Genomic DNA, 24,678 nt, shown 5'->3' on the forward strand with positions numbered 1-24,678 from the left:
CAGACCCCAAACACCGTTTGCCAAGGCAACCAAGATACAGTGGCTCGCCGAGAAGGAAGGCGACACCCACCACCTCGCAAAGTCCCTTCAAACTTCGTCCCACGTAGGGCAAGACGTGGTTTCTTCGGAGAAGACTAAACAGGATTTGCACCGCCACCAAGCATAAAATATTCTCGCGCCACCGAATATAGACCTTTCCGAAGAGGTTGTTGCATATTGAGTCAAATGGGGGCATCTCGAAGTTCTGAGCTGTCCACCACACTTCAGCCACCCACCCACCTAATCAAGCCACCCCCACATAATCCTCCCACCCACCACACTTACTCTCCAGCACACACCTGTATTTTGATCTTTTCTCTCTTTTTCCTTCAGCTTTCGATTGACGGAATAGAAAGGGGTGCCAGGTGATTGGCTACCTTAGTTGGGTGATACATATGATAAGAGTCGTTCCAGCTGACTTGCAGCTATACCTCTTGCGCCCTTTGGGGGAGGTGACATTTTCTGGGCTAATCAAGAAAGATGTATGTTGGAGTCTCGGGCGCGCCCCTTGGTCCACTGCAGGGCGCACGCAGCAACCAACAACATCGCCAGGGCGCAAGGCTGGGGCACATGGTAATTACTATGGTACTACAAACCAACATTCGCTAGGCTATACAACTAGGTACCTTAGTCGCCCATAGTATCCATGATCCATCCGTCAGTCTTCTCGAGCCCGTCACTCACCTAAGGTTCCTAGCTGCCACTCTCTATTAGACCCCCCCAGTACGTCCGCGAAACACCTGAACGGTCAGCCAGTGGGTATTCCGTCCCCTGATCCCCCGTCAACACTGTTTTATGGCAGTAAAAGTACTGACAACTCATTTCCTTCTATATAGATATGGCGTCCCCATTCCATATTGAGCCCGCTCTGCAGCTGGACCTTGAGGGGCCAACCAGGATTGAGATTTTCGTCCCGCTCGATCTACTCCCTCGTTTTCATCCGTCCATAAGGCCGGTTTCTGCCCCGGGCAACATCAGGGATATCACGTCGCCTCGGAACCCGCTCGAGACAATCAAACCTGCCGCCCTGACAATCGCCGAGCTAGTCAGCAGGGCGATCTTCGGGTCGACTGAAGCAGTCTGGCAGCCTTTTTTGCCTGTCGGTCATTGGGGGAGGGATGGGACCCTTGAAGGGATTCTTCTCTTTCTCAATCACCGCCTCACCATTAATGATCGCGGCCTCAACCCGGAGTACATCTACATGCATGCCCATGATGATGATGGACAGCTCGTCCTCAGACACTATATGCTTACGGGAGAGCGCCGCAAATTGAGGAACGAGTTTCTTGAGAGAACGGCGGGTCTAGGGCTTTCTATGCTCTAGAGTACCTAGATAGCTCGACTGCCCGTAGCTATCCAATACACACAGATTCCAAGGTAGCCCAGCTACTCGCCAACCCTGCCGAAGGTACGTACCTATCCTGAGCCCAAGCATGCACCAAGTTCATCCCTGCTCCATTCCCGTCGTTGACCGCATTGAACGCGTTCCAGAACGGACGTGTGCAATCTTCTCTTCTTCACACATAACTCATGAGCATCAGAACAGGCCTCATACAACGTTTGGCGGTACTTCTCACCTCCTAAACAGCATTTCGCACCAGACGGTTGCCGGGCTAACGGCGATGCTGATTGGAATAGAACATAGCGTCCTGGCAATCCTCGCATTGCTCCCGGCTGTGTTCGGTTCTGTGATTAGCCCTCGTTATCGTGCAGGTTCCGTCGCAGAGGGGTCTGCCAGTTCGGCGATCACGGCGCGGGTAATGGAACGGGCCCTCCTCGTGGTGACAAGCGCATAGTCTGGTGACCCAGCGGTAGGGCATGATGTGGTCTTTCCGTGGCGTCTGCCGTTGGCGGATGTGCACGTCGTTTGCAGTTCGCGGCTGAGAGTTTCGTCGGCGGGAGAGCGGTGGTTATTGAGGCAACAGCTGGATGGGACGAGTGGAAGTCAGAAGTAGAGAAGAGAATGCTGTGTCTCAGCGTTCGTCGGCACGGCGCAATATAAACAGCTTCTTCGCCCGGTACACCGGCAACATGGTCGCTTCGAGCCATCGGCGTCGAGGTGTTCCTGACCCAGACCTCAAACGGGCGTGAGAGGGTTAGTTGGGGGGGTTGCGACAGCCTGCAACCACGTCATGCAACATACGTTGAGGGTAAGGTCACGGCAAGGCAAGGCCGGGCCAACTTGGCTTGTACATACCCACATCAAGCAGCCATGTTATGGGCAAAGTATTTCTTGTTTGGGCCATGGCTGTAGGTCAGGGGCAAAGCGTTTCTTGTTCGGGCCATGGCTGCAGGTCAGGGGCTTTGCGGGGGCAAGTCACCGAGACCTCAGTCCCTTCTATGGCGATGAACGCGGTCCAGGCTGCGTGGTGTGGAGCCGGGGGGAGGGCGATGGGGGCTAAATCTAAACGCGGCCACTCGCACCGGTCATGGTGCCGGCTGTTGGTGGCAGCATGGATACCTACAGATACCTAAGGTAGCTGTTGGATGCAGGAGCTGTTGGTGGCAAGGTCAGTTGGTGGTGGCATGAGGGCACATTCTTATTTTCCTTCTAAAAAAATTGACAGAATGAATTATCTTCCTTGACTTCCATTTATCCTGTCATTTGTGAAGCATGGTCGATCCAAAATTCAACTTGCTGACTTGGAGCTCCTGAACGTTGGCACGGCAACAGAAAACGACCGCCCGAGCGAACAAGCCCCGTCCGGCAAAGCTCAAGGGGAAATCGAGTCAGCGAACCCAGTTTGTGCGGTCTATTGTTAAAGAGGTCACTGGGTAAGTTTGTTCGTTTCGATCTGAACATCGACGAGTTGAAAAAAGGGAACAGAACGCTGCATGACGGGAAATGGGCCAAGGGGTCAAGCCCAGAACTAGGAATGGCTGTGGACTTCCATCCTCCCACGTGTGGCCGTGTGTGTGCAATGATTGGGACTTGGTGGTCCCAGCTCTTCTGCATCTAGAGGAAACCATCGAACTCGCTCCCGATAACTATGATGGAGTTGGAAGGAAACAAGGCTGTCCCCTCCCTCCGCCCCAAACCCATACTTTTCCTTCTCTTCCAAATTTAAGGCCCGCTCAGTCTTGGGAAACTCGACTACCTTGCTAACCCTCATCGTCGCCTCCAGCCTCGCCCCTTACGAGCGCCACGTCATTGAACTGCTTTGCAACGGTAAGGACAAGCGCGCTCGTAAGTTCTCTAAGAGAAAGATGTGTCTTACTCCTACGGACCAATCCCCCCTTTCTTTAAACCGCCCGGAGAATACCAAAGGAACCAATTGTTTAACACGGGTAAAACCAGGTGGGAACCTTCGGCAGGGCCAAGGCAAAGGTCGAGGAGCTGCAGCGCTATATCGCCGAATCTTGCAGGGCCGGTCACTAAACCATTCTCACCGTGCACCTTCTGTGGTTACGCCGCCCCGAGTTGGTGGGTGGGGATTCAGGGGTTACCTAGGTAGCTGACTTCCTGATTGTCTGAGTGTATTAGAGACTGAGGGGCATCTTGAATGGATATCGTATCAGTGCGTCGCAGTGGCTCAGGGAACTAGGTTGACAGCGAGCGATTCTAGGCCCAACACTCATAACCAAGGCAAATTCTATGCAACGCTTCAGGAAGATACCCTATTCCTTATGAACATGGTAGATTTAGGCATTCCCCGCTGTAGCATCCCGACACTTCCCTTCAACGGCTATGGTGCCATGGTCTACCTTGATACATCCCACACCTCGCGCAACAGCCTTCTATTTCTTCCTTAAGCCCAGGAATTTACTCAACTTCTTCTTCACCGCTTCCGAATCATGCGCGCTCCCACCATCCCGCTTATTCTGCTGATTTGACGGACCCGCAACAGCGCCACTCCCGGCGCCCTTCTCCTCCTCATCCGCCTTCCCCTGTGGGATCTTAGGAATGACCACCTCCTTCGCTCGGCTCGCCACGCTCCCCTTGAGAAATGTTTCCTTCCTGACGCTAGCCGCAACCGAATCGTCCCACAGTAGGTGAAGCATCTCGCGGCCTTTGAGCTTATACCCCGCAATCAACTTCTTTTCGCCTTCTTGGATAATTGTTTTGGGGCCCGGTAGGATTAGCTTGAATGGGGCGGTTGGATTCGCCATGACATTGCGGATGGCCTGGTAAAGGAAAGCACCGGTCTCTTCGGGGGTGATATTCCAGACAGCGGAGGTTTGGTCGGGGAACCGGACCTTGACCTCCACGCTGGTAATCTTAGCAATCTGGGCGGCCTCTGCGGCGGCCTCGGCGGCAAGCTCGGCGTCGGATTTGAGACGAGTGTTTTGTGATCGCTGGAGGAGCTGTTGCTGGCGGAGCTGAGCATGAGCAATGGTGGGTTCGTACACGGAATCGTCCTCGCGGGTGTGAGCTGCCAGTGGGGTTGAGGAAGCCGGCGCATTGAAGACATTAGTTGGTTGGAGAGGGTCGGCTGGGTTAAGGGTTGGGGCGGGTCCGTCGGTTATCATATCGTCGCTTGTTGTACCTGGTTGCGTCGACACTGGCGATACTACTTGATCTTCGTTTCTTACTGGTACCTGGGTTTCTGGTGCCGTATCTTCACCCATCACCACGTCGCCCACCGTCGCCTGTTCAATAACTGGAGCAGCCTGTGGTGCAGCCTTCTCTTCCGTCTTTGGTTCCTCCGGCTCGACCTCGTTGAGATACTGGGCAATCTCCTGCATGGCATCATATAGAGTCCGGTCTCCAAGCTTGAAGGTGAGCCTTAGAACAATACTGCCGGAGTTGATACCGCACTGTGACAACGTTTTTTGCAAGTCTTCCATGGCGGAGTACTCTCTCCCCATGATATTAACTACCGGCCCTTCGTGGTAAAGCTGACCGCTGTTGGTCCCCACTGGGATGCCCCGTCCGGTGATGTTAAGCCCCTTCTCCGTGGTTTCAAACTGCCGCATGACTTTCCATAGTGACATATCGCTGGGGAGCTTCTTGGTGTAACGCTGGCCATTGGCATCAAGGGCGATGGACACCACTGATGCGCTCTTTGACTTCTGCACTAACTCAAGTTTAGCACCGGGGCTGAGTCCAGATGTCCGGAAGGGCCCGGTCAGATCGACTGTTTTTTGTTTGTGCCTAGTGATGTTAGTCGAGCTCAGCAACACACTTCGGTGGCTACTTACTTGAGCTCATACTTGTCGCTTTTCAGGTTGAGCTTTTTGCAAGCTTCGTTGAGAACGTCAACGAGGTATGTCCCTGGGGTGACTTTGACCTTGGCGCGCCTTAGATCGGTCGCCACAACCTCAACGTGTGCCGACATCTTGACGAGTGTATGTGTTGCGCTAAGCCCCGAACTGGGGTGCTTCGGTGAGGAGGAACGCTGAGCCTCGCTCCACCTAACCCCGTGATGCTCCGGGCGCTGTATCAGGAATCCGGGCTTCGAAATTTAACAGTGGCAAACTCTTATAGTCGGTGTTTTCTCCACTAATTAGGAATGTACTGTTGCGGCCGACTTGGACTGAAATCGGCGCTGAGATGTGTGGAATTAAATGGGAATTTGCGTTGGTGGTTGAGCTCCTGGCTAAGGTTCACTCGTTTGTTAGAAGTGGGTGAGCTTAGGTAAAGCTGAGGTCCGGGATGCCTGTGATGCAACTTGTTAGGACGTTCGGGGGCAGTTGTTTGTTAAGACGAAATGTGCAAAACGAAAGTCGCAGAAATGCCTAAGAAGTAGTTCTAGGTTGATATCGTAATGCAAACCGACGGATTGTTTGGCTTTCTCGAAGTCAGTGGAAGATTACAGACTCGTCATCTGTCCAGCCGCTTGCAGCCTGGAGGAACGCTGTTGGAGGGGTTCCATGAGGGGCGTTCACCTTGGCTGGGCCTCGGCGGGGCCTTCCATAGTGGGTGTGATGGAGCTCTCCAGGCCCAAGCTTTAGCGCCGCCCATCACCGCCTTTCCTCCACGGTCCCGGGAAGCGGCCAGGGATCCCGGTCCCGCCAATGCCGCGCCAGCGGCGTGTTGCCTTGCACGTCAACTCCCACAGCTGTGTAGCCTGCCTGAGAGGAGCTCCAACCCGAACCCAAGGCGGCTGCTGCGACTGCACCAGAGCTTCCGTCAACACCACCTCAACGACGACAACTCGCCTCGCGATAACCTCCGGGACCGCTCCTTCACAACGAACTTCGAAACCCGATTTGCGCAGGACGAGATTACGGAGAACGGCTCTCTGCTTCTCTAAGCACTTGTCACCACCGGCCCACCGTCGACGACCCCTTGGGACACTATCACACGGACAAGATGGTATGCAATTCTGGATTTCTTACCCTTCAGGTCCCAATATTTTACCCCTCTGCTAACCTACTAATTGTCTCACAGTCCTCACCCTTCTCAATAAGTGACGACCCCTCCCCTCCAACCCCCGCATCTCGAACCGATCCCAGCTCACCCCCCACCGACCTCCGCGCTAACCACAACTTCTGTGTCCTTTAGACGGCGGTGCCTGCGTGGCCATGGTGGGCAAAGACTGCGTAGCCATCGCCTGCGATCTACGCCTGGGTCTACAAGCCCTGACCGTGTCCAACAACTTCCCCAAAGTCTTTCAATACGGCGACAACGTATTCCTCGGCCTGACGGGGCTCGCGACCGACGTCTCGACCGTGTCCGACCTGTTCCGGTACAAAGTCAACATGTACCGGCTTCGTGAGGAGCGGCACATTGCCCCGCGCACGTTCGCCAACCTTGTTAGCAGCTCGTTGTACGAACGCCGTTTCGGGCCGTACTTTGTCAGTCCCGTTGTTGCGGGGCTGGAGCCCAAGACGGGCCAGCCATTTATTTGCGGGTTTGACAGCATTGGATGCATTGATTTTTCCAAGGACTTTATCGTCTCGGGGACGGCCACAGAGCAACTTTTTGGCATGTGCGAGAGCTTATGGGAGCCGGATCTGGTATGTGTGGCTCAGTTCCCTTGGTAGAAATGGTGGGCGGAGAGCTGAGCGTCTATGGATGGTGGGCGAAAATGGGGAATTGTGCTAACTACTTTTTGCTTTGTTACCTAGGGTCCTGAGGCGCTGTTCGAGACGATCTCGCAGGCGCTTCTTAACGCCGTGGACCGCGATGCCCTCTCTGGTTGGGGTGCCCACGTCTACATCATCGAGAAGGACAAGATCACCAAGAGGCTACTCAAGGGGCGGCAGGATTAAGGGGTCGGGGTGGAATTAGCAGAGGGGTGGTCAAGAGACAGGGCAAGCGTGCGGCTAAACGATGGGATGGCCGGGTACGACAGGTGTTGAAACGCTATAGCAACCGAAGCACTATGAGGAGCGGTGGCCCGCGCCTCAATACAAGCCACGAAATGACTACAGTTTCCTTGACAAAAATGCTTGAATTCAAAAATATCAGAGCTACCTCCGTATGGCCCGAATGTTTTTGTTATGTACAATCCTAGTGTACAAGTCTCCACGCGCATCCATGTATGTGCCTACTACGTCTTCTCTAGTCTAAAGGTCCTTCTTCCCTTGGGGCAACTTGTGGGTTGTGCTTTGCACGAAGAATGCCCGCTCGATCAACTTAAGGCCCTCATCAATAAGACTAAGGAATTTTGCGTTAGTGGATATCCATAGAAGATGTTAAAGTCACCATCATACCGGGAAAACTTACATAACAGGTGCACTGATGAACAGGACCGCCTTCCACTCGGTCCAGTTCAGTGGCAGAATGGAAAAGAGGGTCTGCAAGAAGGGAATATACAGCAGGGCGAAGTGCAGGGCCATCGACAGCGCAATGGCACCCACGAGCATCATGTTATCCCAGACGGGCAACGTGAGGAGGGACTCGCTCGAGGAGAGAGCATTCATGGCGTTGAACATCTCAATAACGACCAGGATTGACAGCGAGACTGTCGAGCCGGACTTGGCCATGTCGTTGGTGAAAATCTGGCAACCAATTTCGGGAAAGTCGGTCGAGCAACGGTGGAAGTGCGACAGCTGGTAAAAGCTGATCTGCGGGCCTTCCGAGTAGAACATGAACCACCAAGCGTAACCGGCCACGGTGGCGAGGCCGACGTAGGTACCGATAATCATGTACCGGAAGAAGAGCCAGCCACCGATCAGGGGCTCGTCGCGCTTTCGCGGCTGCCGCTTCATGATGTCGTGGTCGGGTGGGTTGAAGGAGAGCGCGGTGGCCGGTAGACCATCAGTGACCAGGTTGACCCAGAGGAGCTGGACCGGGATTAGTGCCTCAGGCATGCCCAGGGCGGCGGTCAGGAAGATGGAGACGACCTCGCCAATGTTGGACGAAATCAAGTAACGGATAAACTGTTGCGTGTTGTTGTAGATGGAACGGCCTTCCTCAATGGCTACGCCGATGGTGGCGAAGTTGTCATCGGCGAGAACCATGTCGGCAGCGAGCTTGGAGACGTCAGTGCCGGAGCCCATGGCTACACCAATGTCGGCCTTCTTGAGCGCAGGGGCGTCATTGACACCGTCGCCGGTCATGGCAACAACCTCACCGAGAGATTGGAGCAAGTCAACAAGCTTTGACTTGTGGGTCGGCTCAACGCGGGAAAACAGAGAAGCAGTCTTAGCGGCCTCCAGCTGCTCGCTGGGGCTCAGGTTGTCAAACTCGCGGCCAGTGAAGCTCTTGCCAGTGAGGTCCTCGTTGGGACCAAATACACCGATCTGGCGGCAGATAGTCTCGGCCGTGTTGCGGTTGTCGCCGGTCACGACAATGACACGAATACCGGCATTCTTGCACTTTTGAATAGCAGCGGGGACCTCTGGGCGGGGAGGGTCCAGCATGCCGACGAGACCGATAAGAGTAAGGTTTTGCTCAAGAGCCGTATACTCGCTGGTGGATTTGGCCTTGTGGAGAAGGGGCTCGCCGTTGACCTGCTCACGGCGAGCTAACGCAATGACACGAAGACCCTTGTTTCCATAATCGACAACCTCCTTCGAGAGTAAATCAACGAGACTGCGGTCAAGAGGAACCCTCTTGCCATTGCGACCAAGCAACGCATGTGTGCAGCGCTCAATGATAGACTCGGGGGCGCCCTTCACAAAGAGCTTCTGTTCGCTACCGTTCTCAACCAGGACCGACATGCTCTTACGATCGCGAGAGAACTCATAGGTGGCTAGCCGCTTGTACATCTTCTCGTACCAGGAGCTGGCGTAGTGAATACGGTCTTGAGGCTGGGTATCGGCGGGGGCGCAGGGTCCAATCTTCTCGACCATGACCCGCAAAGCACCTTCGGTAGGCTCTCCGACGTTGGAGAAGGTATGCGTGTGCGGCTGATAGTCGAGTCGGGCGTCATTGCAGAGAGCTGCCACTTCGGTGATTTGGAGCACGGTGTTTGACTCTTGGCTAAGATCCCGGACTACCTTGCCCGCGGACTTGATATCGCCCTTAGGCTCGAACGTCGTGCCGTCGACGTCCAGCTCCTCAAGGTCGGTACCGTTGTCATTCAGGTATACAATCTTGCTGACGCTCATCTGGTTCGTGGTCAGGGTGCCGGTCTTGTCGGAGCAAATGACACTGCAGCTGCCAAGTGTCTCGACTGAGGGCAAGCTCCTGACAACCGCGTTCTTGGCCGCCATCTTGCGTGTACCCAGGGCGAGACAAGTGGTGATAACGACAGCAAGGCCCTCCGGAATGGCGGCGACACCCAGCGAAACGGCAATCTTGAGATAGTAGATGGCTCCCTTTGTCCAGTTGCCATGGTTCGCGTCGTTGAAGTGCGGGATGTTGATGAGCCAGACTAGAACGCAAATAATGGTGATCACCTTCGCGAGCTGGTCACCAAAGTCGTTGAGCTTTTGCTTGAGCGGGGTCGGCTCGGAGATCTGAGCAGTGATGCTCTCATGAATGTCACCAATGGCCGTGTTTGAACCGGTCAAGACAACCACAGCCTTAGCGTGGCCAGTCACAACGGTTGTCCCGGAAAAGAGCATGTTGATTTGGTCCTGAAGCACAGCCTTGTCGTCGTCAATGACCGCCTGACAGTCTTTGCCCACGCTCTCACTCTCTCCAGTCAGGATGGCCTGGTCAACGGCGAAGCTGTTGCTTTCGATGGCGACAAGTCGGCAATCCGCGGGGATGCGGGCGCCCACCGTGACATCGACAATGTCACCAGGCACAAGCTCCTCGGCTTTGATCCGGTGGATTTGTCCATTGCGCACCACGTTGGCCTCGTTGGCCGAGTATTCCTGCAATGCCGCGATTGCCTTCTCAGCACTGCTTTCCTGCGATACTCCGACGACGGCATTGAGGATCAGGATGGTCAAAATAACGGCAGGGTCGACGAATGCACTCCAGCCACCCTCATCTTCGAAGAGTGCGAGCACGAAAGAAATTGCGGCGGAACCGAGGAGGATCAGGACGAGCTGATCTTTGAACTGTTCGAGAATGAGCTCCCAAAGGGGTGTTGGGGGTTCTTCGGGAATTGCTATGAGGGGGAGGTGTTAGCTGTTGCTACCATCGAGAAGGACGAGGGTGAAGCATAGTGTGCCGGAAGATCCGGGGCGCAAGGGAAAGGAACACAAGCATGCATACCATTCTTCCCGTGCTTGGCTTGTAACCTCGAGACTTGTTCATCCGTTAAACCAGTAGTTTTGTCCACACCGAGCGTGCTGAGCACGCCATCGATCGGCTTCGCAAACGCGTTCTCCATGGTCGCGGGCGTTCTGGCCCCTGGTTCGCAGCGGGGCGTTGTTTAATGAAGAATGATTGACGGGACTGCAGCAGAAAATGGAAAACTGAGACCCTCGAGGAACCTGGAGTCGGGAATCCACCGAGGAAAGCTCCCAATGCAAGGAAACGGGTGTGGTTACCAATGAACCATGGGCCAGTGGAAAAGAAACCAACAATGTCCTCTCCAACAGAGAAAAAAAATCCAAAACGAGCGGATCGGGAGGACCCAAAAGGTTCAAAACAGGCCAGCCTTCTTCTTTTGTTCCGAATCAATCCATCTGCACGACGTGTCCAGTTCAAACAAATCGCCGCTCGGCGGCTTTCCTAAGTGGGCCACAGCGCTGGGCCTGACACATGCCGCACCGCCAACCAGGGAAGCCGCCTGTTGGTCCAGGCCCACGCTCAGGGCCGCTCTCGATTCTGTGACGTTCGGCTCAGCCCTGCATGTCATCCATGCCAGTGCATGCTCCGGCACCGTTACTTTCTCCCAGCGCGGGGGCAGCCAATCGGAGATTCTTTTGAAGAATCGTGGTTCGATATCTCATTGACAAGACGACAACGGATTTCTCTAACGTTTCCTTGTAATCACTGCATTTTTTTTTAAAAAAAAAAAAGTTGAATACCTGCAGAGAGTTAAGACGCTGTCGCCAAGGCAAGACCTCGCCGTCGGTGGTCAGAGTTTAGCCCCATGCTCAACGCGAGGACGAAATGGGCAAGTCCTAGCAAGAACCCTGCGGTAGTCGGCGGTCGGAAGTCGGAGGCCAAAAAACCCGGTCCTCTCCCGTTGCGATTGGCCCACATTCAACGAGGCTCAACTCCTTAAGAGAGACTCGAAAAGCCACCTTAGTAAGGTACACAGTAGGTAGAAACCGGTGCACTTCTCTAAGGAAGATGGTTAGTGCTATTATCAGATGTGTTCTAAACGGAAGGCAAGGCTGAAACAATCAACTCTAACCTTTGGTAAATTATTTTCCTTGTTTCGGTTGGAGTATGAGCTCGGCTACGAAACACAACTTTTCGCCACTGAAACACAGCCAGCTTTTGCTATGTTCTTGACTGTGACTCCAAACCGTTGAGAAAGAGGACAGGGAGTACTCCGAAATATGTAGCCTGGAAAACCTTATTGGGGGGAAGGCTTGCGGAATTCCCCGTTTAAGCCACGCATGTCGTCAAAAGCTCAGTTTCCATTTGGCCAGAAATTTACCCCGCCAACCCCACCCAAGTCAACACAAACAGGCACAGGCAACGATCAAAGACCGTTCAAGGTGAAAGCAAGCAATTCCTCATCGCCAGATACTCTTCGCCCTTTTCATTGACTCTGTAGCCAAACTGTCATAAACCCATTCTCTTTTGCGGTCTTTTGCCAACTCCCCCTTAAAATGGCTCCGCCCACACCGCTCGCTATCGCGACGCAGGCCGTCAACCGCCTGGTTAAAGAAGAGTCCTACTACCACAAAGAACAGGCCAGTCAAGAAAAGCGGATCAACAAACTCGAAGAGGATATCGAAAACAACAGTCCAGATCTGGACACCAACTCCGAGTACATCCTAAAACAGGAGGCAAGCTACCCCGTTGCACGTGCAATGCCGACTCGATTGAGACGAAGAAACCCTAACCCTCGATCTAGAAAGCCGCCTTGGAAGAGACGAAGGCCGTGTTTGAGCCGCTCAAGAAACGGATAACGGAGGCCGTGGAGAAGCTCGAAGAACAGATTGCGATCACGGAAAGCGACGGAAATGGGTCGGAAGAGGAACTGAAGAAGGCAAAGGAAGCGCTGGGAACGGGGCAGAAGGCTACTGAGATTCAGGAGGAGGCATAGACCCGTCGTATCTGAGGGGTTCGGTCTCAAGTTGAACGCAGGGTGCGCGGCTAACTTGCGCAACGCTTTCTCGCAATTTCCACGCTTTAACCATTAGGTAACTTGGGTATCTCCTGTTCCGTACTATTCCACACCGGTGTCGCACGAGCAGGGCCATGCAAGCTCGACATGCGCTCGAATACAGCCAACATTATGTAGTGTCCATGCTATCGCCTTCACCATTGACCACAATCTGCGGCGTGTCCTCAGCTGGAGGCGGTGTGAGTGGGCTGTCGGGTTCCGACTCATGGTCCTTCGTGACCTCCACCATCTCGACATCCTCGCCCTCCTCCGCCGAGGCCTGTGTTTCCCGCTCCGCCGAACCTTCACGGCTCCCTGCCTGGCTCCCCATTTGGCTCCCAACCTGCAAATAGTTGGCATCCGTAGCCGTTGTTGCCCGCTTAGCCGCCACAAAGGAGAGCCCGTCTTGGCCCGGAGCAGGGCTATCCCTCACCGGTGTCCTCCCCCCAGCAGACAGTGGCCGTGGTGTGCCTACCGCCTCGCTCCCCGCAACGCTCTTAGGTGCTAACCTTCCTTCCGGGTGAGGAGATCCTTCCCGGCTACCTAGCCCTGAAGGCCGCGGCGTGGCGCCGCCTTCGTCGTCCTCCATACCCTCTCGCCTTTCAACTTCCTCCTTCTCATCGCGGATTAGTCGCCTCAGTCGCATGCTCTCGTCCATGATCTTAGCAAACTGTTCGCGCCGTTCATTCCACGTGACACCGTATGCCTCCCGCTCTGCCTCTAAATCTGCAATTTCATCACGTAGCTTGACTAACACGGCCGCCTGTTCGGCCCGCGGACGGAGTGCCGCGTTGCTCGTAATGGCATCGGCAAGCGCATCAAACTCCCGGCGTTGCGCGAGGGTAGCACGTGCTTGTTCCAGCTGCGTACGAAGCTGGGCTGTGTCGTCGCGTACTGCTTGTGATGCGGCTAGGATACGTTCGCGCTCCGTGGCATATCGCTCGCGTTCGCGCTCGTTGGCCGTCAACAAGAATTGCAGCCGTGCGATACCGCTGTCGAAGGCCGCAAAATCAATCGTTATGTCTTCGCGAATCTGGGCTAGATCGGGGAAGCCGTCTCCAGTGGCAGCAGCATCGGTGCCGGGGCCCGGTGTCTCGTCGCGCTGTTGTGGTGGTGGTGGTGGCTGGCTTGCGCCGTTTGTTTCGGGGGGCGGTGTCGGTGCCTGGCGGGCTCGAGCAGTGGTGATGGAGTGGAGAGTATTGAGGCGCTTGGTTATGCGTTTGAATGGCTTCTCCTCGACGTTCAACAGTCGGGACTTGTGGAGTTCGTTCTCCTCCTTGTCGTCGAGGAGGCCCCAAGACGCCATTTTGGGCCGTCGTGGAAGTTGGGAAGGAGTATCTTGTTGAGGTCTATGTTGTCTGTCGCGGAGGTGAAGTGGGCGAATGGAATAGCAAAGCTCGCGGGGCGGTCCCCAAAGAGGCTCGGCAAACGGCTGGGTCAAAAATTGAATCGCTTCGGGCGAAGTCGCTAACGTTGTGTTTATTGAACAAGGCTGAAAGATGCTTGGCCCACAGCCAAACTCGATTTGTACGATAAAGGTCAGAATGGCACAGTGCGCTAACGACTACCTACCAACTGGAGCTGCAGCGCACATACCAAATTCCAGAGGGCGTGTGACTCCACAAAGTGAAAAGATCTTGAAGAACAGAATAGAAACTGCCTGTGTTACATGTAGCCCGATTCTTAGGCTTTCTATTTGCCATGATAATTAAGGTGGCGTACCAACTTAGAACTTTGGAGCTCTCAATGTTCGCACCGCGCGCTTTGCACTGTGCACTACCCCTGCAAGTGGGAGAATGAACGGCGCGCATGCTCCTTCCTCCTGCAACTCACTCAAAAGTTATCATGAGCCCGTCCCGTCATTGCATCAACCACCAAAGAGGAAGGAACCCCCCAATTTGCTTACCCATTGTTCCTATATAGCACAATAGAGCTAACATTTATACTCTTTTTGTACTGGGAATTAAGCTCTGTGGGGTCACCCGATACTTTGCGTGAGAAAGCCGGCCTCGTCTCATCTTGTGTTGTTCCTTGAGCTTCGCTCATCAAGCTTCGCAACAATGGTCGAACCTTACCACCCACATAACCTCTCGCAATTTTCTGCATGCACCTGCAGCACCGTCATTTTCGAACTTTCCCGACCCTACGAGAATCACAAACCTTACAGCCTGCATCCTCCTCATTCTCAGATTCTCGAGGGCCCGACCGCCATCATCTAAAAAGTATATAAGGCGTCCCCCCCTTTCCTTACCACCCGTTCTCTCGCCCTTCTTCTCTTCTGAGCCCCATACTCTCATGAATATAAGTTCTTATCTTGTTGACGTCACATCCCAAGACAAGAAAAACACACACTCTCTCAAAACACAACACAAAGAACAAAACAACAAACCCCTTTAATCATATCTTCACTCGAAGTTGTTCATCATGGTCAACTACGACTCCCTCATTCCGCCTCCCCAGGCTCATCTCGAGAGTACCGGGTCCCGTAAGGGTCCCCGTTTTCTCTCAGAGATGTGTCTTGATGTGGCTATCAAAAACGTCGACCTCATCACGGAGCTGGGCATTTTGCCCGAATCCTACGTTCAGCCAATCCTCAAGGCTGTGAAGACTGCGACCCAGTTACACCAGTTGGAGGCCAACAGCACCGAAATCTGGGATCTCACCCCCCAACACTGGAAACGCCTCATCAAAAGGGACTTTCCGATCCTGTCTTCTCGCCACAATTTCGAGCCACAGAACCCCAAGTCGTGGCACAAGGTCTACGACAAATACAAGAAGCTCGAAGAGGAGAACATCGCCGCCGCTACCGCAAAGCTCATCCAAGGGTTTGCGGCAAAAACAGAGCAGAAGCAGTCCCGTTCTGCCCAGCTCATCTCAGCCCACGAAGGCATCAAACTCCAACCTCACCACCGAGCGAAGCCCGGCTGGAGCCTGCCGCGCGGAAAGTCGACATTCATGTCAAAGACCAAGGCCCAGCTACAGCTGGAAGCTTCGCGCTTTCGCCTTGGCACACCGACTGGAAAGCTTCCTGTCCCTGCCGGCCAAATCAAACAGGCTCCTAGGTCCATGGTTGAGCAAGCTCGGATCCGACAGCAGCCGGATCTCAAGATTCGCCCTCCTACCTCCAAAGCCGCCCCGGCCTCCAACAAGTCGACCCAGGAGCGGCAGGAGCGTGAGTCACGCTTGCTTCGCATCAAGGACGCGAATCGAGCCAAGCAACAAACCGCCACCAACATTCTCAGCTTTAGCGACGATGAGGACGAAGATCCCGTGGCCGTCAAGTCTCCCGGCGGCCTCGGTGACAAGGACGACGTCGACGATGCCAACTTGGTCGAGGACGATGACGATGACGATGATCTTTTTGGTGATCGCAAGTTCGCCAGACTCGCACGGATCGCTGCGTCTTCGCCCGCCGAAAAGGCACCCGCTCTACTGCCGTCCCCGGCAATTCGACCATCGGCTAAGCGCCCCCGGGCCGTGGAGGACTCGGACGAAACGAACGCCGCGAAGCGTCGCCGCAGCGTGGAAGAAGCAACTGCATCCTCTTCCGCGGCGTCCAATGCGGCTCTCCGAAACCATCCTCGGCCTTCCACACTGGCTCTCCGACACCCTCCTCGACCTTCCAACCCGGCCGTCCGGCCCCGCCAAAGGGGCATCGGTCTGTCGGCCGCACCGGGCGCCAACAAGGGCCGCCCGCCACCGCCGCGCCGGTCCTGAGTAGCTGGATGGACGGTTGACACCGAAAGTCGGGCTACATAATCATGCCCGTCTTTTTCTTCAAAAAAAAAAAACACCCAAAACCAAAAACCAAAAAAAAAAAGAAAAAAAAAGAAGCGGTGTTTTTGGTGATCAGCGGATCGTTCGGGTGGCTTGATAATTTGAGAATGGGGCCCAAGGCTACATAACAGCGTTGGAATTTTACATAGTTGGCGGCGTTTCAAACTTTAGATCGCCTAATATAATCAGCGTTCACCACAATCGGGTCCAGAGCTTCCTGAAAATGCGGTGATCCACAAATGGAGTTGAGGTTGTGGGCATATAGCATAACATGAATGTAGATAGGACTGGAGTTCAATGGTTACATGGGGCTTTGTGACTTATAGTTGCTTATGATGCGAAATACAGTGGTTGGGTTCATGGTCTCTAGAAGATTTTGTCTTGGTGGAGGTCTTTAGGTTGGAGTTGGTACCTATTATACCGTCACATTTGTACCTCGAAATTGGATTCATGGGGTATTTGTCGTGTCAATTGGTGGTAACCAAGAATGATAATAATTAGTGCTTAATACCATACTGTTCCAAATCAACTGATTTCGTTGAACGGCACATTTCTTTTGAACTGGGTTGTTGTTCTACACCAGCGAACCGTCATCTTCCACCAAGGTGTATAAGAACCTAATCATTGGGTTTGCCTGATTTATGATTTTCTTGGTCCACCCCCCTGGTCGATTGTGGCACTCGTTGAAGTTACTGGATAATATGGCAATATCACCGTCTACTAAAGCCCACCTACTTGCTACGTTGCTGACGAACCCACGGTATTCACCGCGAACATCAGCCTTTTGACACGGCTAAAAGCGAGCGTTGAGCGATATGGGGTGGGTGCCATTCTAGAACAGAAAACAAGACACAACGGTCATTCTTCACAGCACGTAATCTCCTCACTGAATGTATAAAAACAGGTATACATAATCATAACCGTCGCTACAACACCAATTCGCCAGGGAAATAGGTGGTCCTATTCAGCAGAATCAACAAGAGTGTACCACCGCAACCAGTTCGCACCGCCTCCTGACCTGCCCCTTTCACACAGAGAGCGAGACCTCCCCCCTTATTCCTTCACACCCACCAGCTCCACTGGCGCTATCCGGCCTGATCCTTTGCGCCTAAGCAGCAGTGTTGGCCCTTCAGCCGGCGGCCTTGGCTCTGCGTTGGATCATTACCACATTTCCCCCTCCTCTTTCCTCCTCCGTCGTCCTCTTCCTTCTTCTCCGTCTCAACTCATGCGTCTCATAGCCCGCCACGGAGCGCCAAGACCAAATGTAGCGTGGCACCTCCCACGAGGGAGTAGTCGTCGGCTGTCTTGTCGTCGAGCCTATTTCGTGTGTGCATAGAAGGATGTAATTAGTATTAAGACATATATATTTCCCCCCTTCGGCCCTATCCTTTTTCGGCTCGAATAATACCACTTGGATCGATCCTCACTTGAGTCTTGGTTTGAAGGTCTGAGCCTCGTGGTTGCTAGTACCGACTAGGAGAGCAAGGAGGTGTGATGATGGAAGTGGTAGGTTGAGGGGTATGGTGATGACGAGGAGGGACGTGTGAGTTGTGAGAGTGTGGATCATTGAAGCAAGCTTTCTTACATTTGCTTGCCGCCGTGGATCAGACGCTGCTGAGCCGGAGGGATACCCTCCTTCTCTTCAACTAGTTCCTTGATCTTGAAAACCTTTTGTTTGTTTGTTAGTCAGCATGCACTCGCTGAGTATGAATTCATGATACTGTCATGATAGCGAGGTGAAGACATGGAATGGAACGTGAGTTGGGGGAGTGCTCAAGGATTCAGTAACACACCGTATCGCCGCCCTCGATGGTGAGCTCGATTTCCTTGCCGGTGAGCGTGCGGACCCTAGCCGTGGGCACGCTGGTTAGTCATGGTTCCATAAGAACACGATGGAAAGCTGGCGTGTTTCAACGGCGGGGCTGGCTGTACTTGATGAGCATCTTGGCGGTTTGGGTGTTTTTCGTATGAAAGTGACGTGACGTTGGGTGAGGGTTTGAGATAGATCGCAAAAGTCCCCAGACAAACGGTTAACTTGAGTTGAAGGGGTGATCGGCAAAGTCGGAGTGTTGTCGCGTGGTCCGCAAGGTGGGAAATACAAATGGATCTGTGGCGGGCAGGCTGAGAAGTTCGGTAGAGCAGGCTGAAGGCAGCAAACAAGGTGTGGCAGTGAAAGAGGTTCAAGGTGCTTCGTTGGATGAGGAGGGGTAGTGGGGTCGCGGCATCGAGTGGGTCCAAGGTGCGTCCGTGAGTCTTCCTCCCTTTGATCCTTTGTACCAGTTATGTATTCTGTACTATATTTACTGTCAAGTGAAGTAAATTCCGGGATTTGCACGAACTCGGAATATCAGGTAAGAGGATCGGGGCATGTATCAATGTACTACATGATACCTATAGTGAGAATCATTATTCATTCCTTATTACTTTCATGTTGTCCAAAGCACTCACTAGCGGGTATTTATATACGTCCGAGTTCCAGCCTCGCTCAACCCCACCAACAATATTTCTAGGTATGTATGTACCTTTGGTACTGTATATGCCCCCCCTACCGACCCAGGTCCGTAGCAATGAATACGCCCAACTTACCCCGGCTCCAAGAGCATGCGTTTCCAAAACCGCCCGAAATCTGTCGCCCGCGCCTCCGATACCCTCATCATACACCGCCGCCTGGATGTCCCTGCCCTTGGCCCTGCTGGTTATGCCCTTGGCCCAGCAAGATATGCCCTTCCCCCTCCATCTCCTGCGACCCCGATTTCACGTGCATCTCCCTCGCCGCAGTCTCGTTCGCCGCCAACTCCGCCGTCCCCCAACCCTCACTGGGCCGTTGTTGATGGCCATAATACTTTGCCGACCCATCCAACTCCTGTGGCAGCCGGCTGTCTCCGGAGACTTCGAACGGCTTCGGAGGTCCCGGGAGGTCGTCGGCATGCAGCTCGGGCTTGCCGTCCCATGTTTCTTGAGGGTGGTCGTGGTCAATGATGTTTTGCTTGCGGCAACGGCGACGGCGGAGCAAGAAGTAGGTTGCCGCTGCGATGGCGGCTAGGCCCACGACACCGCCGATGACCGGGCCTGCGATCCAGGCTTGGCTTCCCCCGGAGTTGGACTCTATGATGGTGTGTAAGTTAGCTATGCTCGTGCCATTGTCAGGTACACCCACACCGCCTTCTAGGGTGGTTCCTATAGGTGAATGGAAGTACATGAAAAACGTATATAAATGGAAAAGAAAAAAAAAGGAAAAAGACTTACCACCCCCTCTACTACCGGTACTGGTAGGTGGTGGTGCTCTGCCCGTCGAGGCCGTGGCGGTCCTAAACCCAGTCCAATCCGAGCGCGTCACCACCACATCCACCACGAGCGTATACACCCGATTCGTCGTTGTCCCGTGCTCAATCAACCCCGTAAAAGTGCTCACTGACAGGGTCGTGGAGTGTGTCAACCACGACGTCGGAATGGTGTACGATGTCCTCGCGGTGTTGGTAGTAGCAGCAGGCGAGCTCCCGACCGCAGAGCTGGGGACGCTACTTGGTAGGTCGCCGGCGCAGTAGGCGATGGCCTGGCCGACTCCGGATGAGCTGTTGAGGGTGGCGCCGTTTTGTCGGTAGCAGCTCGAGCAAGACTGGGCGTATTCGGCGAAAGGTCCGGTGGCCGCACAGAGCGTGGGCGTCAGGCCGCCGTTTTGTTGTAAGACCGTGAAGGCATTTTCTATATGGCGGATGGGCGATGTCAAGTCAGCTCGCCTTTCATTTCGCCTCGAAGTGTGATCAAAGATCGAGATTCCTTACGGCAAACATCATAGCACGCTGATGGTGTTACCTCGCCGAGCCCTGGTCCATCTGTGGGGGACGGCCTAGGATCGAGTTGGGTGGTTGCTTGAGCATGGGCCATTCTGTGTGTTGGACGATGAGGCTTGTTTGCTGGTTGTTGTCATCACCAGATGACAAAAAAAAAGCAAACGTATAAAGTATTTTTGCAGTCGCGCGAGAACCTGTCAAGTTTAAGGTTTTCCCCGGCCTCTTCCCTTTCGCCATTAAGATTGCAGTTCCTTGGCTCTGTTGCCCTGGCAAGCTGGTCTCCTTCTGCAGCCGTCCGCCATCAAAGGATGCAGCCCGTGGGACGTGACAGCGCAGGGCGTCCGGAGGATCTTCCCATTCGAGTTCGATTGGCAACACTTGGACGAATGGCAACACCAGGATTAGGCGACGCTCGCATCTGCGGGGTTCTTCCTCGGCCTGCGCCATGGCAAGGATCAGCAACATCAAGGCATTGAGACCAAAATTAGGCGACCAGTCCTGTCAGTCAACCATGAAGTTCTTGATCCTATCTTGGAGCCTTGTGGGCGGCCTAGGGGGCGACTTTTTCCGAGTCCGACCGAAATCATAGCCGTTTTCACGTGGACCTGTCCAATCATCATCATGGGGGGTTTTTCTTTTCGCTGTTGTTACAGAGGGGTGCTGGCCATACTTTCCTTACACATACATACAGTAGAGATTTGCCATGTCGCACACATGGCGCCCACTTCCCGTGCTCCTTCCCAGCTCTTCCTTGTTCTCGTTAATTCTTCTCGTCGTCGCTGAACACATTCAGCCCTAGGCCCTCCGCGTCTAGGAGCAACCTGTTCTTGCCACCCGCCTCCTGGAGTAATCCGGCAATCGCTCGCGCGTTTTCCAATTTCTTCAGCCCCACATACGCCTTGTTCTTCTTGATGGCGTCACCAATCAGCTCTGCAGACCGCGCCTCACCCTGGGCCTTGACAACCATGGCTTGCTTCTCCTGTCGGGCCTTGTCAACCACGAAGGCGGCACGCTGCGCTTCTTGTTGTGCGACCTGCTTGGCCTCGACAGCGGCGGTGAATTCGGGTGAGAAGGCGAGGTGCTAGAGGATAGTTAGTATGTTTCCCTGCAAAGGACATATTGGAAACGAAAAAGGGCTTGAATTGCGTACCGTCAAGGACACATCGTCCAGCACAATATTGAAGCGCGCCGCTCTCCGGGATAGGTTTTCGCGCACCAGGCGGGCGACCATCTCACGCTGGGTAATCAACTGGCTGGCGTTGAACTGGGCAACGACGCTCTTGAGAACCTCATTCACAATGGACGGGAGCACGCGCTCGTCATAGTCCTGGCCGAGCGTCCGGTAGATTTGGGGCAGTGACTGAATCTCTGGCCTCGACAACACACGGCAGGTGATGTTGACCATCTGCAGATCCTTGGTGCCCGTCAGGGACGACACATTCCTCGGCTTCGCTCGTACGTCGTAGACAACTGGTGTTTCGAACCATGGGATGTTGATGTGGGTTCCTAACTCCGTGTTAACCGTTGTCTGTGTCTCTTCATTCGCTCCTCTCCGTCCGTCCGTCTTTTGCCCAACTTATCCCCCCTCTTTTCCGCCTTCCTCCTAAAACCATAGCACCAACAGGATCGACGGAATCGACGGAATCGACGGAATCAACGGGATTGACGGGATTGACGGGTGGCGCACCTTCACTGTAAATATCCTTGCTGACACCACTCAACCTCCTGTACTTGATTGCCCTGTGACCACCATCGACGTTGAAGAGGGCGTTCTGGAAAAACCAGGCGCCGCCGCCGAGCAGGAGGAGACCGACAAGACCCCCGCCGAGGCCCTTGGGTGCGCCGCCGGGAAAACCCCCGCCAGCTGGGAAACCTCCGCGGCCGCCGGACGCAGCAGCCTGCCGGAACCTCTTTGCGTATTCCTCGAATGGGCTGCGATTCGACATGTTGGCGGAACTGGCTACTCGGTAGCTGAGGTTGTCGGGTGTTGCGTTGCGCGGGACCGTCCTGCAGCAGCTCAGTTTGCTTGGTGGGGAATCGACGAGCTTCCGGCCAAGCTTCAAGGGTTTGCGAAGAAATGTGGTCCGTGCGTGGATTTTATCGACCGCTCACGTGTTCCACAACCGGAGCAACTCCACTGCTTTGAATTGGAAGTTGCAACATCCCTGCAGGGGCCCAAGAGTACGTACCGATTAATGTGTTTCTGTCAACGTCAAATGTTTTCCAGCTCTTCAATTTCATCTCTCCCATCCGCATCATCTCTCTCTTGCAAGAAAGCATATCAGACCGTCAAAACAACACGCTGGATTGAAGAACAAGGCGCTCACGTGAGATTGGGTGACTGGAAAGCTTGGAAATACCAAAAGTTGCTGTGGTAGCCCACTTCCTCTGGTGCAAATCGTCCCATTGTTTCCGTTGCCTTTGTTTTTGTTTCCCTGCCCACCAAGGCCAGCCTCAGTGGTGTTCTCCCCAGAAAACTCACAACCCCCCTCTCCATCGCCTGCCGACCTGGTGCCAAACGTGATTGACGTTCTCCAACGCCTCAGCGCTGCGCACTCTTTTGTGTTCTCTCTTTGCACATATCCATATCTCGCTTTCCTCGCTTGCAGTTTTCACCTCCTGAAGAGCAGCAGGAGACAGACCCATACCATCATTGATTTAGGATCGGCATTCACAGACCAGTTGTCTGACAATTCCACACACAATGTCGACCCGGCAGCCGTCGCGCGTCGTGTTCGTGGGGAACATTCCATATGGTGAGTTTCCCTCACACAGAAGTCGCGATGGCGACCCGGACCCGGACCCGTCGCTAACAACCCCCGTAGGCTTGACGGAAGAGCAAATCACAGAAATCTTCAGCGGCGCAGGGAGGGTCCTCAATTTCCGGCTTGTTTACGATCGAGAAACTGGCCGGCCAAAGGGTTTTGGTTTTGCCGAATTCCCTGATTACGGTGTGTACCCAGCTTTTCTCAAAAGTATCTGGGCGAGCGGGCGGTTCACTGACTGGGCTTGAATTAGATTCTGCTGCATCGGCTGTGAGGAACCTCAACGACCACGAGATCATGGGTCGCAAGCTGCGGGTTGACTTCAGCAACGAAACCGTTAGCGACGAGGACAATCGCGATCGCGATGGCCAGGTATGTTCTCTTCTCTTTTGTTTGAATCATCATATCTCCCGTCTCATCAACAGTCATAACTAACCATCCCAACCCCAGGCCGGCAGTAGTGGTAGCGCTAACTACCCCAACCCCTCTGCGCCCAACGGCAGCAACACCAACGCAGGCGCATCGTCGTACCAAACCAATGCCCCATCCGCTGGTGCCGGTGCCGGTGGTACCTCGCTACCCCCTCTCCCACAAGGCAAAGACCTTCCCCCCGGCGTATCCTGCACCGACGCCATCTCACGCACCCTCAACACCCTCCCACCCGCGCAACTACTCGACATCCTCCAGCAGATGAAAACCCTCGCGACCGCCGACCCCCAGCGCGCCACCGACCTCCTCACCCAGGCCCCCCAGCTCAGCTACGCCATCTTCCAGGCCTTGCTCATCATGGGCTTGGTCTCCCCCGAAGCCATCAACATGGTTCTCGAACCCGGCGCGCCCGCTGGCGCCGCGGCTGCTGCTGCTGCTGCGGCTGCGGCCGCCGGTGCTGGTACACCCGCCGGTGGTGCCACCGGAACTCCCCCTGTTGGAGGCTACGCGCCCCCGCCGGCAGTCCCGCACCATTACCCGCAACACGGTACGCCCGTTGGTGGTGCACCCGCTGTAGCTCCGGCTCCGGCTCCGGCGCCCGCTGCTGGCCAGCAGGATCCGGATGCGCTGATGCGCGCTGTGATGGAGCTGCCTCAGGAGACGATTGATCAGCTGCCTGAGGTGGAGAGACAGCAGATTATGGCGCTGCGGGCGAGTTATGCTACGCAGGTTCACCGTTAGGGAAGGGGAGGACGGCAGATTGATCTCTGATCTCTCTCTTTCACTTCCTGACCCTTCATCGCGGTATGAATACGGCTATTAGGGCAGGAAGGGGCACTTGTGATCAGACGAAGCAGCCTTAGGTCTATCTCGAAGTCGGAAAACGGGCTTTTTGATAGGCAATTCTACGGACTCGGGCGGTTGGCAGACACGGCCGATGGAGGCGAAAAGAACAAGGTGATTAGGCAGGATACCAAGAACCCAAGATTTAACCAGCCCCAGGTATCGCGACTGGGGGCCATTACACCGCCCTTTAGCGTTCCAGGCTCGAGAGGGGAAGAAAGCAAGGGGTAATTTCATTATAGAAGGAAATACTCAGACACCAATGTGATGCGATATTACTGTCCAAACCATCTTCACCCTCTGTTGTACTAATTACTACCCGATAAACATGCTTTCCACTAACCATTCAGCGTAATTCTACATTTCCCTCCACTGCGTTCTAGCACAGGGCTCCCGTACCCACGTATGCGTGTAAAGAAACTGATGCACCTGATGCAGGTGTACATGCACCTTCTTCGCCCATGCATGTAGAAGCCAAACCAAACGCCAGGTCCAACACCCACTGTCCAAAAA

At 54.4% G+C, this 24,678-nt stretch overlaps 10 protein-coding genes across 10 annotated transcripts; 4 read left to right on the top strand and 6 right to left on the bottom strand.

Annotated features, from left to right (window-relative positions):
* Positions 1–3,777: 3,777 nt before the first annotated feature.
* C8A04DRAFT_24217 (GLUT4 regulating protein TUG-domain-containing protein) lies at positions 3,778–5,318 on the bottom strand (the record flags this gene model as incomplete). Its single annotated transcript, XM_062779032.1, has 2 exons — positions 3,778–5,134; positions 5,182–5,318. 2 exons carry the CDS (start codon positions 5,316–5,318, stop codon positions 3,778–3,780), a joined length of 1,494 nt encoding a protein of 497 aa, XP_062641041.1.
* A 977-nt stretch (positions 5,319–6,295) lies between these two features.
* C8A04DRAFT_24218 (proteasome component) lies at positions 6,296–7,197 on the top strand (the record flags this gene model as incomplete). The annotated part of the gene is made up of 4 exons (XM_062779033.1): positions 6,296–6,298; positions 6,374–6,392; positions 6,488–6,942; positions 7,054–7,197. The coding sequence occupies 4 exons, from the start codon at positions 6,296–6,298 to the stop codon at positions 7,195–7,197; spliced, it is 621 nt and encodes a 206-aa protein (XP_062641042.1).
* A 297-nt stretch (positions 7,198–7,494) lies between these two features.
* On the bottom strand, positions 7,495–10,661 carry C8A04DRAFT_33818 (uncharacterized protein; the record flags this gene model as incomplete). The annotated part of the gene is made up of 3 exons (XM_062782616.1): positions 7,495–7,585; positions 7,655–10,436; positions 10,544–10,661. 3 exons carry the CDS (start codon positions 10,659–10,661, stop codon positions 7,495–7,497), a joined length of 2,991 nt encoding a protein of 996 aa, XP_062641043.1.
* Positions 10,662–12,060: 1,399 nt separating this feature from the next.
* Positions 12,061–12,500, top strand: C8A04DRAFT_24220 (tubulin binding cofactor A; the record flags this gene model as incomplete). The annotated part of the gene is made up of 2 exons (XM_062779034.1): positions 12,061–12,240; positions 12,309–12,500. 2 exons carry the CDS (start codon positions 12,061–12,063, stop codon positions 12,498–12,500), a joined length of 372 nt encoding a protein of 123 aa, XP_062641044.1.
* Positions 12,501–12,690: 190 nt separating this feature from the next.
* On the bottom strand, positions 12,691–13,866 carry C8A04DRAFT_33819 (Tho complex subunit 7-domain-containing protein; the record flags this gene model as incomplete). Its single annotated transcript, XM_062782617.1, has 1 exon — positions 12,691–13,866. The coding sequence occupies one exon, from the start codon at positions 13,864–13,866 to the stop codon at positions 12,691–12,693; it is 1,176 nt and encodes a 391-aa protein (XP_062641045.1).
* Positions 13,867–14,984: 1,118 nt separating this feature from the next.
* C8A04DRAFT_24222 (uncharacterized protein) lies at positions 14,985–16,277 on the top strand (the record flags this gene model as incomplete). Its single annotated transcript, XM_062779035.1, has 1 exon — positions 14,985–16,277. The coding sequence occupies one exon, from the start codon at positions 14,985–14,987 to the stop codon at positions 16,275–16,277; it is 1,293 nt and encodes a 430-aa protein (XP_062641046.1).
* A 1,292-nt stretch (positions 16,278–17,569) lies between these two features.
* On the bottom strand, positions 17,570–18,280 carry C8A04DRAFT_24223 (ubiquitin-related domain-containing protein; the record flags this gene model as incomplete). Its single annotated transcript, XM_062779036.1, has 4 exons — positions 17,570–17,654; positions 17,923–18,005; positions 18,131–18,185; positions 18,270–18,280. The coding sequence occupies 4 exons, from the start codon at positions 18,278–18,280 to the stop codon at positions 17,570–17,572; spliced, it is 234 nt and encodes a 77-aa protein (XP_062641047.1).
* Positions 18,281–18,990: 710 nt separating this feature from the next.
* On the bottom strand, positions 18,991–20,222 carry C8A04DRAFT_24224 (uncharacterized protein; the record flags this gene model as incomplete). The annotated part of the gene is made up of 3 exons (XM_062779037.1): positions 18,991–19,442; positions 19,584–20,039; positions 20,120–20,222. 3 exons carry the CDS (start codon positions 20,220–20,222, stop codon positions 18,991–18,993), a joined length of 1,011 nt encoding a protein of 336 aa, XP_062641048.1.
* A 666-nt stretch (positions 20,223–20,888) lies between these two features.
* Positions 20,889–22,074, bottom strand: C8A04DRAFT_24225 (putative prohibitin protein; the record flags this gene model as incomplete). The annotated part of the gene is made up of 3 exons (XM_062779038.1): positions 20,889–21,209; positions 21,279–21,634; positions 21,816–22,074. 3 exons carry the CDS (start codon positions 22,072–22,074, stop codon positions 20,889–20,891), a joined length of 936 nt encoding a protein of 311 aa, XP_062641049.1.
* A 758-nt stretch (positions 22,075–22,832) lies between these two features.
* Positions 22,833–24,063, top strand: C8A04DRAFT_33820 (uncharacterized protein; the record flags this gene model as incomplete). The annotated part of the gene is made up of 4 exons (XM_062782618.1): positions 22,833–22,884; positions 22,954–23,079; positions 23,147–23,265; positions 23,344–24,063. The coding sequence occupies 4 exons, from the start codon at positions 22,833–22,835 to the stop codon at positions 24,061–24,063; spliced, it is 1,017 nt and encodes a 338-aa protein (XP_062641050.1).
* Between the last annotated feature and the right edge of the window lie 615 nt (positions 24,064–24,678).

This window comes from Dichotomopilus funicola, assembly GCF_033296635.1.
Source record: "Dichotomopilus funicola strain CBS 141.50 unplaced genomic scaffold C8A04scaffold_2, whole genome shotgun sequence".
Lineage (NCBI taxonomy): Eukaryota > Fungi > Ascomycota > Sordariomycetes > Sordariales > Chaetomiaceae > Dichotomopilus > Dichotomopilus funicola.